The sequence below is a fragment of the Macaca mulatta genome, chromosome 12 (genome assembly GCF_049350105.2).
Source record: "Macaca mulatta isolate MMU2019108-1 chromosome 12, T2T-MMU8v2.0, whole genome shotgun sequence".
NCBI lineage: Eukaryota > Metazoa > Chordata > Mammalia > Primates > Cercopithecidae > Macaca > Macaca mulatta.
The window spans coordinates 121,413,271-121,426,973 of NC_133417.1; the positions used below are offsets into that span (position 1 = coordinate 121,413,271).

The window sequence follows — 13,703 nt, forward strand, 5'->3', positions numbered from 1 at the left end:
ATTGCAGTGTGAAGGGGGCTTTGCAGGTTGGTAGGGAGTGGGAATTTGAGATTTTAGAATTGCAAATTCTAAATTTGGCTGAGTGCCAAAACACATCAGGGATTTTTCTAGATTCATCAATAAGTCCTTAAGTCAAGGGGTCATACAAGGTGTAGTGGACTACAGAACCGTTGAGCCCATGGAGTTTTTCAGATGTTTGGAAGATACTGGTCATTTGTGGCCCCACAGAGATTTATGGCCGGATGCAACTCTGCTTTTTATTCTCTTGCCTCAACTGGATAAGTCTTATCCTGTAGCCATATAGTCGTGATATCACAAAAATCCTGCAGGGGTTAATGATAATGAGTAGGAGAGGAGAGGTACAACATAAAAAGTATGATAATAACCCAGAAAACCCCAAATTAAAACCAATTTCAGTATCTAGGATAAAGTACAGTTTATTTAACCTTTACACATAAATCATATGCCAGTGAATGTATAGATTTTTTATTCATTTATCTGTATTTGGCTCTCAGATATCTTTATTCATAATCACCCAGAATAAATAGAATGAATGAAACAGAAGCTTCCTTACTGATTGTCTGCTCCCACTGTGGGATTTTCTGTCTCTTACATCATAGATTCTCAGTCTTGCACATGGCCCAGTTTAGGGTCAACAAAGGACTATGGAAAGATCCACAAATGTCCTTAAAAGAAGATAAATTCCTTATTCGCTCAGTCAAAAAAGAAGTTAGTGAATAGTGAGGTAGTTTTAATTGAGGGAAAACAAAGTCCAAGAGAGTGGTTGAGTCAACAAACAATTATGTCCATGGTGCTGACGAAGGCCCTGTACCTTAAGGCAGACATGACCTCCATTGTTACCACTTTGTTACCTGTGTGTGTTTTTGTATATGAGGAATGGAAGGACAGCCAGAGCTTTCTTGCTTCCTGAAACTTGCTGCATGCAGCCTCATATTTCAGGGTTGACTTTGGTTTGACTTTTTAAAGAGACATATTTTAGTTTATAGGTCTTAGGTTTCAGAGGTCATGATTGTGTCCATTGTACCATAAAAATAACAGGAATGTAGAGAATGGCAGTTCTTACCATTTTTTCATGTTGAGAGAGTGAGGAAAGTATAACTATACTTTTTCCTCTTGGGTGGAAGCAACTACAGGAGAGCATGAGTGGGCTGAAAGGTTCGCTTACCGCATGCCTGCTCCATGCACTCTCACCCTGAGGAATGCCAGAATGCCTCTAGGGGCCAGCCCGTTGTGGTACCATAACTGACTCTATTTACTGTTTCTGGCCCCCAAATGAAAAGTAGAAGTGCCCCACCTTCCACTGCCCCCTCTAAAACACTCACTCCTACAGGCAGGCATGCTACCAGAAGATCACCTTCTTGTGTTAGGATAGATACGCATTGCTAGATAGATACGCATTGCTAGAACCCAGCTCTTAGAGGCAGCTGCCACATGCCTTGAAGGAAAAGGCTCCCCACTGCTGTCCCTTGGAGGGACAGGAAAAAGAGTGTTCAGATAAGTTTCAAGGGCACTCACCTGACTACCCTTTTAAAATCTGAGTGTCATTCCTAGATCCTCACAGACCACTTCCTGGACTTTTATTATGTATCTGTTTTTATTTTGTTTTATTATGTTTTATTACATATCTGCCTTTCAGAAGCTCCACATCTTGAACAGTGATGCTGAACGGTTTTCTCATCCATTTCTCATAAGAAGTCCCCCTTGTACTGCTTTTGTCCACAGTGGAATTTAAGAATAGATTATTCTAATCTTTTTTTTTTTTTCCCCCTGGTTCTTCATCATTCAACTTGAGATTATTCTAATTTTGACTTGATTCTCATGTTCCTTTCAAAAGAGCATACTAGTTTGGGATGGTTGGTTATTTTCTTAACCTTAGCTAGCCAACTTATTTCCTGTGGAAGCAGAACTGGAAACAGCAGATGTCCACCATGCTTATACAGGACCCTACACATAGTCACTGTCTTGACAAGCCATGTCATTTCCTCCCTCTTCATGAGCACTTTTTCTAGTGATAACTTAGTATGGACTACTTGAACCTCAAAACTGGGCCTCTCACCCAAAGCCAAATAAAGGAACTTAGGCCAGGATGATGTTTCTTTTGGGCGGTTTGCAGTGAGACTTTGCTAAGCAGGCTGCCTTAGGTTTCCCTGTGGCAATGCTAGCAGATTGTTCCCTCCTTCAAAGGGGCAAAAATACCATTTTGGTGTGATAACTGACTTTCTATTTACAGTTTCTGGCCCCCAAAGACAAACCAAGTGGAGACACAGCAGCTGTATTTGAAGAAGGTGGTGATGTGGACGATTTAGTAAGTACTTTTAATATGCACCTGGTGTTCTGTGATTGAAGTCGCCTGAGCTGTAAATACAGCCACAAAGGCTGATTATCATAGACTTGTTGCTTATTTGTGTTTTAATTTTCAATACACCAGAAGCTCCCTACACCATTATTAATTGCCATTATACATTTAATCAGATAGGTAATTTCGTAATGGAAATTCCTTTGTTTCATGGTGTCAGCTATATTGTTCATTCAGATTAATCCTTTCCTTTGAAGGGCTGAAAAAGAACTAGGGAGGCTATTCCATTAGTAGCAAAATGTTGTAATTCATTGAAATTGCTCTTAGCCAAAAATAAGTAATACAACATGCAGTTTGTGTGGGTTAACAAATAAAAACAGCCTTTAAAAAGGCTACTTCCTAAATGTTTTCAATTAACTTAATGTAAACAAAATAGACCGATAGGCAGTTGAGGATTTCTGGACCCCGTTACACCATGTTGTTGATGCCTGAGAAGTTGTGTAGTAAATATTGTCTTTTATATCTATCCTTAATGTTTAGAAACTTCCCACCTTTAAGCTTCATATGACAACTGTCCAACAAACACTACATACTATGATGTCAACCTTTTTTAGAGACATTCTCATTACTAAAATGAGTGGATACCTGGATGTTTAACTCCTAAAATAGTGAGCAGTGAATAAATGAGCAAGTACATGCATGTCTTCCAACGCAGAGAGTCATTTTCATTAAACCCTCTCTCACCAGAGAAGCAGTGGTATGAAATTGTCCTGGTTCCTTTCTAAGTGTGTTGTTCTTGTTTACAGTTGGACATGATATAGGTCGTGGATGTATGGGGAATCTAAGAGAGCTGCCATCGCTGTGATGCTGGGAGTTCTAACAAAACAAGTTGGATGCAGCCATTCAAGGGGAGCCAAAAGCTCAAGAAGTTCCCAGCAGGTTACCCGAAGGCGGATCACCTTAATTCTCTGTGGAATGAATACACACATATATATTACAAGGGATAATTTAGACCCCATACAAGTTTATAAAGAGTCATTGTTATTTTCTGGTTGGTGTATTATTTCTTCTGTGGTCTTACTAATCTTTGTATATTACATACATGCTTTGAAGTTCTGGAAAGTAGTTATCTTCTTGACCTAGTACTAGTATATCGGTGACAATTGCAGCCCTTGTGATGTGATTAGTGTCTCATGTGGAACCATGGCACCGTTATTGATGAGTTTCTTAACCCTTTCCAGAGTCCTCCTTTGCCTGATCCTCCAACAGCTGTCACAACTGATGTTGAGCAAGCAATAGCATTTGCTTCCTCCCAACAAGCAGCTGGGTTAGGAAAACCATGGGTAACGACGGATTCACTTCTCTTTTTAGTTGAGGCCTTTTAGTTACCACATTACTCTGGCTCTATATATAGGTGGTTTTCTTTAAGTGGGGTGGGAAGGGGAGCACAATTTCCCTTCATACTCCTTTTAAGCAGTGAGTTATGATGGTGGTCTCATGAAGAAAAGACCTTCTTTTGGCCCAGTCTCTGCCATATCAGTGAACCTTTAAAAACTCAAAAACTGAGAAATTTACTACAATAGTTAGAATTATATCACTTTACGATTCTCTACTTGAGAGCCTCAAGGAGAGAAAGTTTCGTTACATTAAAACACTTAGGTAACTTTTCGGTCTTTCCCATTTCTACCTAAGTCAGCTTTCATCTTTCTGGATGATATCTCCTTTACTAAATAAGAAAATAACAAAGCCCTTATTCTCTTTTTTTCTTGTCCTCATTCTTGCCTTGAGTTCCAATTCCTCTTTGCTTGGTGTACAGACTTCTTGGTGCCCAGTCACCTCTGTCTTCAGCACCCTCTTAAGTGGTCGCTAATACACTATTTTGTACATGTAACATTAAAGGCATAAATGACTCATTTCTCTGTGAATTGCTGCTAATTATTGTCTGCAAAAGACTTCTTCAGTGCTCTGCTGAGAATTGAACACCCTTATCCATTGATTGAAAATGGATCTGCAAGGTAGAACATCATTTAGCTGAGGAGAGAAAGGAGTGCTTTACTTTGGGCTTGTAGGCCATCCTGTCAATACTATACACACTTGCATCAAACTTGACATACAGGTGCCCATTTAAAGTAACCCCAACAGAGGATGACATCATAGTTTCTGGTTAGTTAAAGCCTAGGGGTTGTTTGTGACTTGGACAAAACTGAGACATTCTTAGAACCACAGAGTAGAAACTTTTATCTCTGAAATCTTCATTACTCTTATCAGATCCTCCCAGCAATATGAATCAGCTCAGTAAGTATGGCTCTGTCAGCAGCCCCTGTCTTTGGCAGTTTGGGGAATTTCTTTTTGGAAACATCTGTCTTTTTGTCATGCCAGGAAAAGTTTAAATCAACTTAGTCCTTTAGATCTTCTGATACTTTTTGACTTGGTTTGAATGTAGCAGGATTATTTGTGCTTCTCTAACCCTGTTTCACCTAAATCTGAATACCTCAAGGAAGAAATTAGTTTCACAGGCTAAGGAGAGAAAGAACTAAATGAGTCATGTACTTTCCAAATCCATTTCATACAGGCACAGTATATGTGCTATGTAGACTTCATCAGAGCGTACTGTTTTGAGGAGGGACAGCATGTTTTGCATGAACACATGAAAGTCCTGTTTCCCTGAAATGAGATTGGCAGATCTACAGAACTCCCAGGTTGAGTGTAGCCTTGGAGGACAGCAAGTGCTGTATTGTCCTCAGTCTGCCATGGGCTGCCCCTCAGAAACCCAATAATCCCACAAATGATAGGCTTGTCTGTAATTGCAAGTCACTGACTATGCTCCCTGTCACCTTTTTCTTCTATGTCACTAAAATTTGTTGACTTGAAAAGGAGTCATCCTCTTTGTGACCCCCCCCCACCCAAGTCACAACTCAGATGACATGTATTTCCAGATGCCCCCTTGACGGTATGTGCTGTCCCTCATTAAGTATCACTATTTTAAATGTTGGGTTTTAATCCTTTGCCAGTTAATTTACATAAAAGATTTAGAATCTTGGAAAACTAATTGAAAAATCGTGTTGGGATTAGGCAGCATTTTTTTTTCCCCCAAGTCCAGGATGACTTCGAAAATAAATAGACACAGATCTCTCCTTCTGTTTTGATGATGTGCAGTGCTAATGACTGGCTTTGCAGTTAATTTTGATTCAGGCAACAGATGTTCTGTTTGGTTCGCTGTCTCCCGTGGGCGTCATTTCATGTTGTCCCCTGCCTTCCCCCAGATATTCTAAGTTCAGGACACAAGCTTGTGGCCCATGCAGAGCAGATGCCATGAGGGGACACAGCATGAGTACAGGAGGAAACACTGGGCTAACCCAGATACTGGACTTGAGTCCTGCTTCTGCTGCTTGCTGCATGGCTTCTGTCACAGTGCTAAACCTGTGACCTGCCTCTCAGGCTTAGTAAGAGCATGCCCATAAAAGGACTGTAACCTAAAATGCTTTCTACAAATGAGATGGTTTCATGAAAATTCCAAATCCAGGGCCTGGGCAGAATATAACTTTTTTTTTTTTTTTTTTTTTTGAGATAGAGTATCACTCTGTCACCAAGGCTGGAGTGCAAGTGGCTCGATCTTGGCTCACTGCAACCTCCACTGACCAGGTTCAAGCGATTCTCCTGCCTCAGCCTCCCAAGTAGCTGGGATTACAGGCATGCACTGCCAAGCCTGGCTAATTTTTGTATTTTTAGTAGAGACGGGGTTTCTCCATGTTGGCTAGGCTGGATTCAAACTCCTGGCCTTAAATGACCTGCCCACCTTGGCCTCCCCAAGTGCTTGGATTATAGGCATGAGCCACTGCACCCAGCCACATAACAACTTTTAAATAGGTCTGCTGCTGTTTTTTTATTTTAACCTTATTTCTTCTAAGACCTTGAGTATTCCAGTGCTGTCTTCTTTGTAATCATCTATTGTTATTGGACCTAGGTTTTCTTAGTTATACATAAAAATTAAAGTCTCCATGAGATCAAAGGTAAGGGTAGGACCCAGGGTAGGTTTTCTTACTTTTAACAGGGTGACCATGCATTCCAGCTTACGGAGGATGGATTGTTGACCTAGCATAATTAATAGTGCTCTTTTTCACTCTCAAAATTGTCCTGGTACGGATTATAGATTATATGGTCACCCTAGGTTTTGATTATATTAAGTTAGTATCACAACCAGGGCCCAAGGAATGGTCATATCCTGCCTTGCCACCCACCCCTCTCCTATTAACTCCCTCCTGGAACTAAATGCACAAGGAGCAGACAGCAAAATGGAAATCAACATACTGCTTTGTATTAGCTTATTTCAGAGATCTTTGGAACAGCTAGGTTGTGGCTCATGGCTTAGGTTTGTCATCTGCCTCCTACATCCAGATCTTACCACCAACTGACTGCCAAGCCTAAGACAGGGAAGAAGTCTCATTGGGCCTGCTTGGAAAGAGTAGGCCCTTGGGCGCGGTGACTCATGCCTGTAATCCCAGCACTTTGGGAGGCAGAGGCGGGTGGATCGCTAGAGGTCAGGAGTTCAAGAACAGCCTAGCCAACATGGCAAAACCCCATCTCTACTAAAAATACAAAATATTAGCTGGGCGTGGTGGCAGGCGCCTGTAATACCTGCTACTCAGGAGGCTGAGGCAGAAGAATCACTTGACCCTGGGAGGCGGAGGTTGCAGTGAACCTATATCACGCCACTACATTCCAGCCTGGGCAAGAGAGCAAGACACCCATCTCAAAAAAAAAGTAGGCCGTGGTGCTTGTGCCTGGTTGACAGCATGAAGCAGGAAGTGGAAATGTATATGATGTTTAAACAACCTATTAGGGATTTTAACGACCTGTAATAAATCTAGCTCAGTCTCCAGCCATTTTTGTAAGTCCTACCTATAGCAGGCAGGGGAATATTAGGAGGGCGATGGGGAAATAGGGCTTCCCCCACCCTGCAGTTTTACCCCATATAGGTCAGTTCACCTGATCAGAAGTAGAATTGCTAATCCCTGCTTAGATAGTTGGCTTTCTGCAGTCAATTTGGAAAGGAAAGAAATGCTCCTTCATTTAAACGTAACCCAGGACTACACTTCCTTTCAAGAGGCATAATGACATAGTGCTTTAAATAGCCACCTGGATGTTAGATATTTTAGGTTTATTAAATCCAGATGTCAATAGCATTTAACAGTTATATGACCTTCGCAAGTCCCTTAACCTTTGTAAGCAACAAAATAAATCACTTACATTTTATCTGTGGGCAGGGTGGCCCAGGAGAAGACAGGACGTTCTCAGCCAAAGGGAACTCACAGGAGCTGCTTGACTGTGTGAACGGGTACTGCTTGGAGTGTTGAGAAAGCAGCTCCAGACCCAGGCCCTGTCCACAGCCTTCCATTTTACATTGCCCAGGGCCGCTCACCTTTGCACTGCAGCTTGTGTTGTGGGTAAGGACCCTGGCAGACCTGGAATGGGGGTCTTAGCATGGGTAAGTCTGAATTTCTCTACACCCCTTCCTGTTACCTTTTCAGTATGCTGGGAATTATAACAGCTTACAGGGTTATTGTTAAGATTAATGAGCACATACTGCTAACAGCATATATTAATAGCTTGGCAAAATAGGATGAAAACTAAAATTTATTTTGCAGCAGAATTTCCCTTAGGAACAGATCTGGTTTGTTGGATAAATACGTTGATGAACTACTTGAGGCATTGCAGTGGCACCAAGATAGAGGAAAGCAGAAGGAAGATGGCACTCTGGGGGAACTTGGTGGTAGGGGAGATGTTCTGGCTGCTTACTGGCTTTGGTGTTGATAAAGATTATCTTAAGGGGAGAATTTTAGAGATGGAAGTGGGTGAAGACAACAGCAATGGACAGCTGCAGGGGAGGGCAGCTTTAGGGGCTTGGGGAAGCACAAATGTCCATAGGCATCCTAGTCTTAAGTTACTCTGTCTGGGTTGAGTGAATTTTCATCTCCCCACTGAGTATTCAGTGCAACATGCATTTCACTAATGTGCTTGGAATTGGTATTTTTAGGGGATGCATATAAGTGCTGTGAATGTGACCTGTTTCAAGGAGGGCAAGGGTGAAAACAGGCTGCCCAGAGAGTCTGGTCATCTCTGGGTTATGTGCATGCCTTGCTGTTTCGAACTGAAATCATCAAATGTAGGTGATAGCAAACTCTGCTCCTCCTTAGGTTGAATGTCCATGCCTCCCCTGTGGCCAAAATCAAGCCTCGTGTCATTTCCCCATTCAGAATTAAGAACAAAAATGAACTCTATTCTTGTAAATAACTGGATAATAGCTTGACCAGGAAAGCACTAAAGGTAGCATGTGTGAGACATTTGCCATTGCCCAGAATTTTAAAATTGCATTCCAAGCTGTTGGATTTGAGTTTGATTAAGTGAGGCCAAACTGGGGCAAGATCAAATACACTGTCAAAGAATTAAACACGTATCCATGTGGCCACATCACTTCTGTTGTTTGTTTCAAGGATGCTGTGTCTGTTACTGGGGTTAAGACTCTTCTTGGCTGAGGGATCTGCTCTGGAGATGTTGAAAACAGGAAACGATTTCTCTCTCCTTTCTCTGGTGTCTTCCTACTCACATTAGAAACAGTCTTGCTCAGAGGCAGAGGGTGAATCCCTGGCAGGTCTTGACAATCTTACGTCATATGTGCATGACTTTTCTCTATCTCTGCCACAGTAAGAATACTAGGCTGAAAAATAGGTTCCCTTTCTTATCAGTTTGTATTGACAGAAGTTGGCGGATGGTAGGAGTGAAAGGGAGTCTTGGCATTTCTGAAGCCAGATGGTACAATACCCCAGCTCCACCTGGGAATGTCTGATAGGAGCTGAAAAAAAACAAAACAAAAACAGCAGAAGCTCTCCTGAGTCCTTCCTGTCATTTCTGCAGCTTTAGCAACACCAAGAACCATCTTTGTCAACACTAAATTCCTGTGGCTTGTGTTCTAGAGATGAATAGAATAGAATGTGCTCACCTCTGAGATTAGAGTCTACCTTGTACCGGAAAAAGCTGAGGAGTGAGACCCATGCACGGTAATAGAGAAACATAGCAATCCACTCCTGATGTTGTTTTGTGGAAAAAGAGGAGAAATAATCCCATACCATTGTATCAAGTGGGCAGAAGTGAGATGGGCAGAGTCTCTTCCTGCCACTGCCTGAGGGAGAAATCTCCACTTGCAGAGCGTCCAAAGTTGATGAACGGCATGGCAGTTTGAAGCTCCTTCACTTACTGTGGAAACTCGGAGAAATTGCTTCACCCTCATAGACTCCAGTTTTACCATATATGTGGTAATTGGTGTGTGTGTTTGAGATTTAAAATCAGTTCATTTAAGTAACACAATGAAGTAAGCCATGTTAACTTTTTAATATCACAAATCCTTAAGTTTGGAAAAGGAGAGAGGAAACTATTACTTCTTAAGAGTGACAGCCTGTCAGGTTATCTTGCAAGCTGGAAAGCACAGCCTCCTCCAGCAGAAGCCCAGAGACAGGGACTTCAAAGGAGGAGGGATTGGGTTAGGAGCTTTATGCTGAACAAGTTGTCTAAATATACATATTCAGTAGGTTACAGGAGGAGCTATGAATGTTCATGAAGGTGGTCCTGATGTATGCACATTAAACAAGCATGTTACATGTGACCCATGTTCATCTCACAGGGAAGACTTGGCATTTAAATATTACAGTCAGACCCAGTACATCAAAAGGTTTTTCAGGACAGGAAGGCACCAAAGTACGCAATCTCTGTAAACCCACTAGAACCAGTCCATGGTCGGTGGGCTTCTTAACAGGAGAAAGTTACTGAAATCACTCTCTTGTCCAGTCAAAGCTGTAGTTATGGCTGGTAGAGTTCAGTTCATCAGCATCTGGTGGGGCTGCAAGCGTTTTAGTAGTGTTGATGGTGAGGACACTGCTTGTTTAGCTGCTAGAGAGAAAGAAACCTTGTGGCAGTTAGAACCTAGTTTATTCTTTAAGCATAGGGGTGCTTAACTTAACCCTTGCCTCGCATGAGTCAAGCATTGGGGTACATAACCCTTGCCTGGTATGATAATTTGTTATGTTGTTGCCACAAAGAATCTGTTCTGTCAATCTTAGGATCTCTATTTTAACTTTAATGCGCGTCAATTGTCTGTAAACCAAAAAAGGGAAGGGAGTATAACAAGGTGTGTCTAACCTCCTGTCCTGTCATGGCTGGGAACTCTGTTTTTAAGAATTTTCTGGGTCCCCTTGGCCAACAGGGGGTCCATTCAGTCTGTAGGGGAGGAGTCTTAGGATTTTATTTTTACTTGACATTCTCCCCTTTTAGCCAAGATGTGCGAGAGGCAACATTGATGACCAGACATTTATTTTGTCTCATGTCACTGCCGGGGTGGTGTGGTTACCTGCCCCAGGCTCATTCTGTTCTTTGGTGGGATCCCTATGGCCAAGGGACTTGGAACCAAAAGACTTATAACTAATTAAACATTAGAGGCCAGATGAGGATGGAGGTTCACAGGCGCTCATTAACCCTTAAAAACCTTTTGAGCAACATAAGAACCAAAAAGCAGTGTTACAAAAGTGACTTGTCTGTAAATTCCATGTGTTGAGCCATAAGCTGTTTGGTAATCTGTATGCCCATCTTTAATTTGGAGGGTCTGAACTAATTTTATCCCTTAAAACTTGCCCTTATAATCTCATTGCCACCCCTTCTGTGATAGTCCGTGGGCCTACTGGGAGGGTGCTTGATATTGTATTGTACTTTTGCAGCAGTGCCTTGGCAATGGAAAGCAGATTGGCCTAGGGGGATTGAATAGTTTTCAAATTCTAGAGATACTAGGTAGAGAGAAATGTAATCTTCATTGTTTTACCCAATTTCTGTAAGCTGTAAATAGTTTAAAAGAAAAAAGATTTTATTGACTCTGAGAAGCAAAACATGAAGAATTAGCAGTGTTTATTTGATTTTGAGGACATTTGTCAAAGATGTTCAAAGGCTCAAAACATTTGATCAAAATGGAATTACAGGTCATTGTAATAGTTATTCATTTAACCAAAAGTAATAATCAAAAGACTTTAAATGCAATATAGAAAGTCACATGGATGTAAAAACCTTAACCCTCAGTTTTCCTAAGTAATCAAAAATCTAATAAAGAAAACATGGGAATTATCTTGATAAAATGTAAAATCTTTGGTTCTTAGGCCAGTTACCAAAAAGGCAAAGAAAAACCTACAGTGTGGTTGCTTCTCCTGTGAGAAGCCCATTTAGATAACTTGGAAATCAAACTGGAAAAAGTTACTTGAATTAATCAGACAGAGGAAGAGTGTGTCTGGGCTCATGAATGAACTCTGTATTATAGGGGAAACAGGAAACTAGAAAACTGTACCTTGAACAGGGGAATACATGACTCTTAGTAACAGCATGGGAAGTTTTCTGGTTATGTGGAACAATTCAGACATCAGGAAAAGCCAAGAATACAGAATCAAGTTATACTGTAGGAAAACACTGCTTTTCTAGACCTTCAAGATAAAACATTTTAGCATCTGGCCACAATGTCTGTTAGAACCGGAGGAAAAAAGTTACAGGAGCTGGCAAAACAGTTGAAGGGGAAAGTTACCATCTCAGGCTTTCTCAAAGGGGGAAAAAAGCAAAGTAGCAAGACACAGCGAAAGTTGAACTTCCAAGATACGAATCTGAGAAGTTTTCAACAAGAAACAGGTTTAGAATTAAAAATCAAAACCTCTTTTAATTAAGAGTAAATCAATATTTTAAGACAACTTTCTTTTAAAATAAGGGACCAAAATTTAGAAAGACTTTCAGAAATAATTTAATTACAGCCAACTTAATCCCACACAAAATGCTTTTCATAAGTATTCTTTGAGCGACTGGGCACGGTGGCTCACGCCTGTAATCCCAGCACTTTGGGAGGCCAAGGTGGGCGAATCACGAGGTCAGGAGATGGAGACCATCCTGGCTAACACGGTGAAACCCCGTCTCTACTAAAAATACAAAAAACTAGCTGGGCGTGCTGGTGGGCGCCTGTAGTCCCAGTTACTCGGAAGGCTGAGGCAGGAGAATGGTGTGAACCCGGGAGGTGGAGCTTGCAGTGAGCCAAGATCGCGCCACTGCACTGCAGCCTGGGCAACAGAGCGAGACTCTGTCTCAAAAAACAAAACAAACAAAAAAAAACACCTTTTGAGCAACATAAAAGCCAAAAAGCAAGGTTACAACAGTGACTTATCTGTAAGTTCTATATGATAAGTCATCAGCTGTTTAGTAGCCTGTATGCCCTGTTAACCATTTTTGTAGCCTGTGAATATCAGATGTTCATGTAAGTTAAGAACCTTAAACGTGGATATTTTTGCCGACAACTCAGAAGCTAACAAAACAGCTAACAACTTAGCTATTTTCATTGAACCAACAATATTAAATTAGTCTTGTTGCTGGGCGCGGTGGCTCAAGCCTGTAATCCCAGCACTTTGGGAGGCCAAGACGGGTGGATCACGAGGTCAGGAGATCGAGACCATCCTGGCTAACATGATGAAACCCCGTCTCTACTAAAAAATACAAAAAACTAGCCAGGCGAGGTGGCGGGCGCCTATAGTCCCAGCTACTCGGGAGGCTGAGGCAGGAGAATGGCGTAAACCCGGGAGGTGGAGCTTGCAGTGAGCTGAGATCCGGCCACTGCACTCCAGCCTGGGAGACGGAGCGAGCGAGACTGCATCTCAAAAAAAAAAAAAAAAAAATTAATCTTGTCAAAAAAAGCACACAAAGATCATTCTCTTTTTGATTGGGTTTATAGTCTTATAAACTTTTGTACCAAACCCTGATACCTTAAAACATCTAGCAGAGGCAAATATAAAATAGTCAGTAAACCCAGACCAAAAAAAGTATGCTGACAATTCTGAAGACATTTCTAGTTTTATTTTACCAATAATTTTAAAACCATTTTTATTTACCAGATTACTAAGTTCACAAGAATCTAAAAAGTATTTGGACTTACTTAGTTTATAAGTATAATTTACTTACAAGCCAGATTGGTACCATGCTAGACACAACACAACATAATACATGTACATGTACAAACATTTAAACACATACACGCAAAGATCTTAACAGCTTTTACTTTGGAACCTTAGCCACGAGATAGTAACACAAACTCACCACTTTACAAAAGGCAGCTGGATCCAAATTATTTCTGATAAAATTGGGACCTGTTCACATGGCTAAACTTTGTCCCAGTAGGTAATCCAGTGAAGGCTGTGGACCAAAGTCTTGGGAAAAGTAGTTTTCATGGCAGTTTTATTTTTAAAAACCTTTTACCCTTTTTTTTTTCTGAAGTTTCAAATGAGTTTTCAGTGTTTACATTTTAGCTACAACGGGCTGAGCTGTATAA

At 41.3% G+C, this 13,703-nt stretch overlaps 1 protein-coding gene across 2 annotated transcripts in view; it reads left to right on the forward strand.

Annotated features, from left to right (window-relative positions):
* The window catches only part of XRCC5 (X-ray repair cross complementing 5), a 98,930-nt gene extending 94,695 nt beyond the window's left edge, over window positions 1-4,235 (forward strand). The window contains 2 exon segments of one of the 2 annotated variants that reach the window (NM_001257366.1): window positions 2,252-2,326; window positions 3,124-4,235. In NM_001257366.1, the coding sequence (NP_001244295.1) occupies window positions 2,252-2,326; window positions 3,124-3,138 (90 nt within the window). In that variant the 3' untranslated portion in view covers window positions 3,139-4,235. 2 annotated transcript variants of the gene reach the window in all.
* Window positions 4,236-13,703: the final 9,468 nt, after the last annotated feature.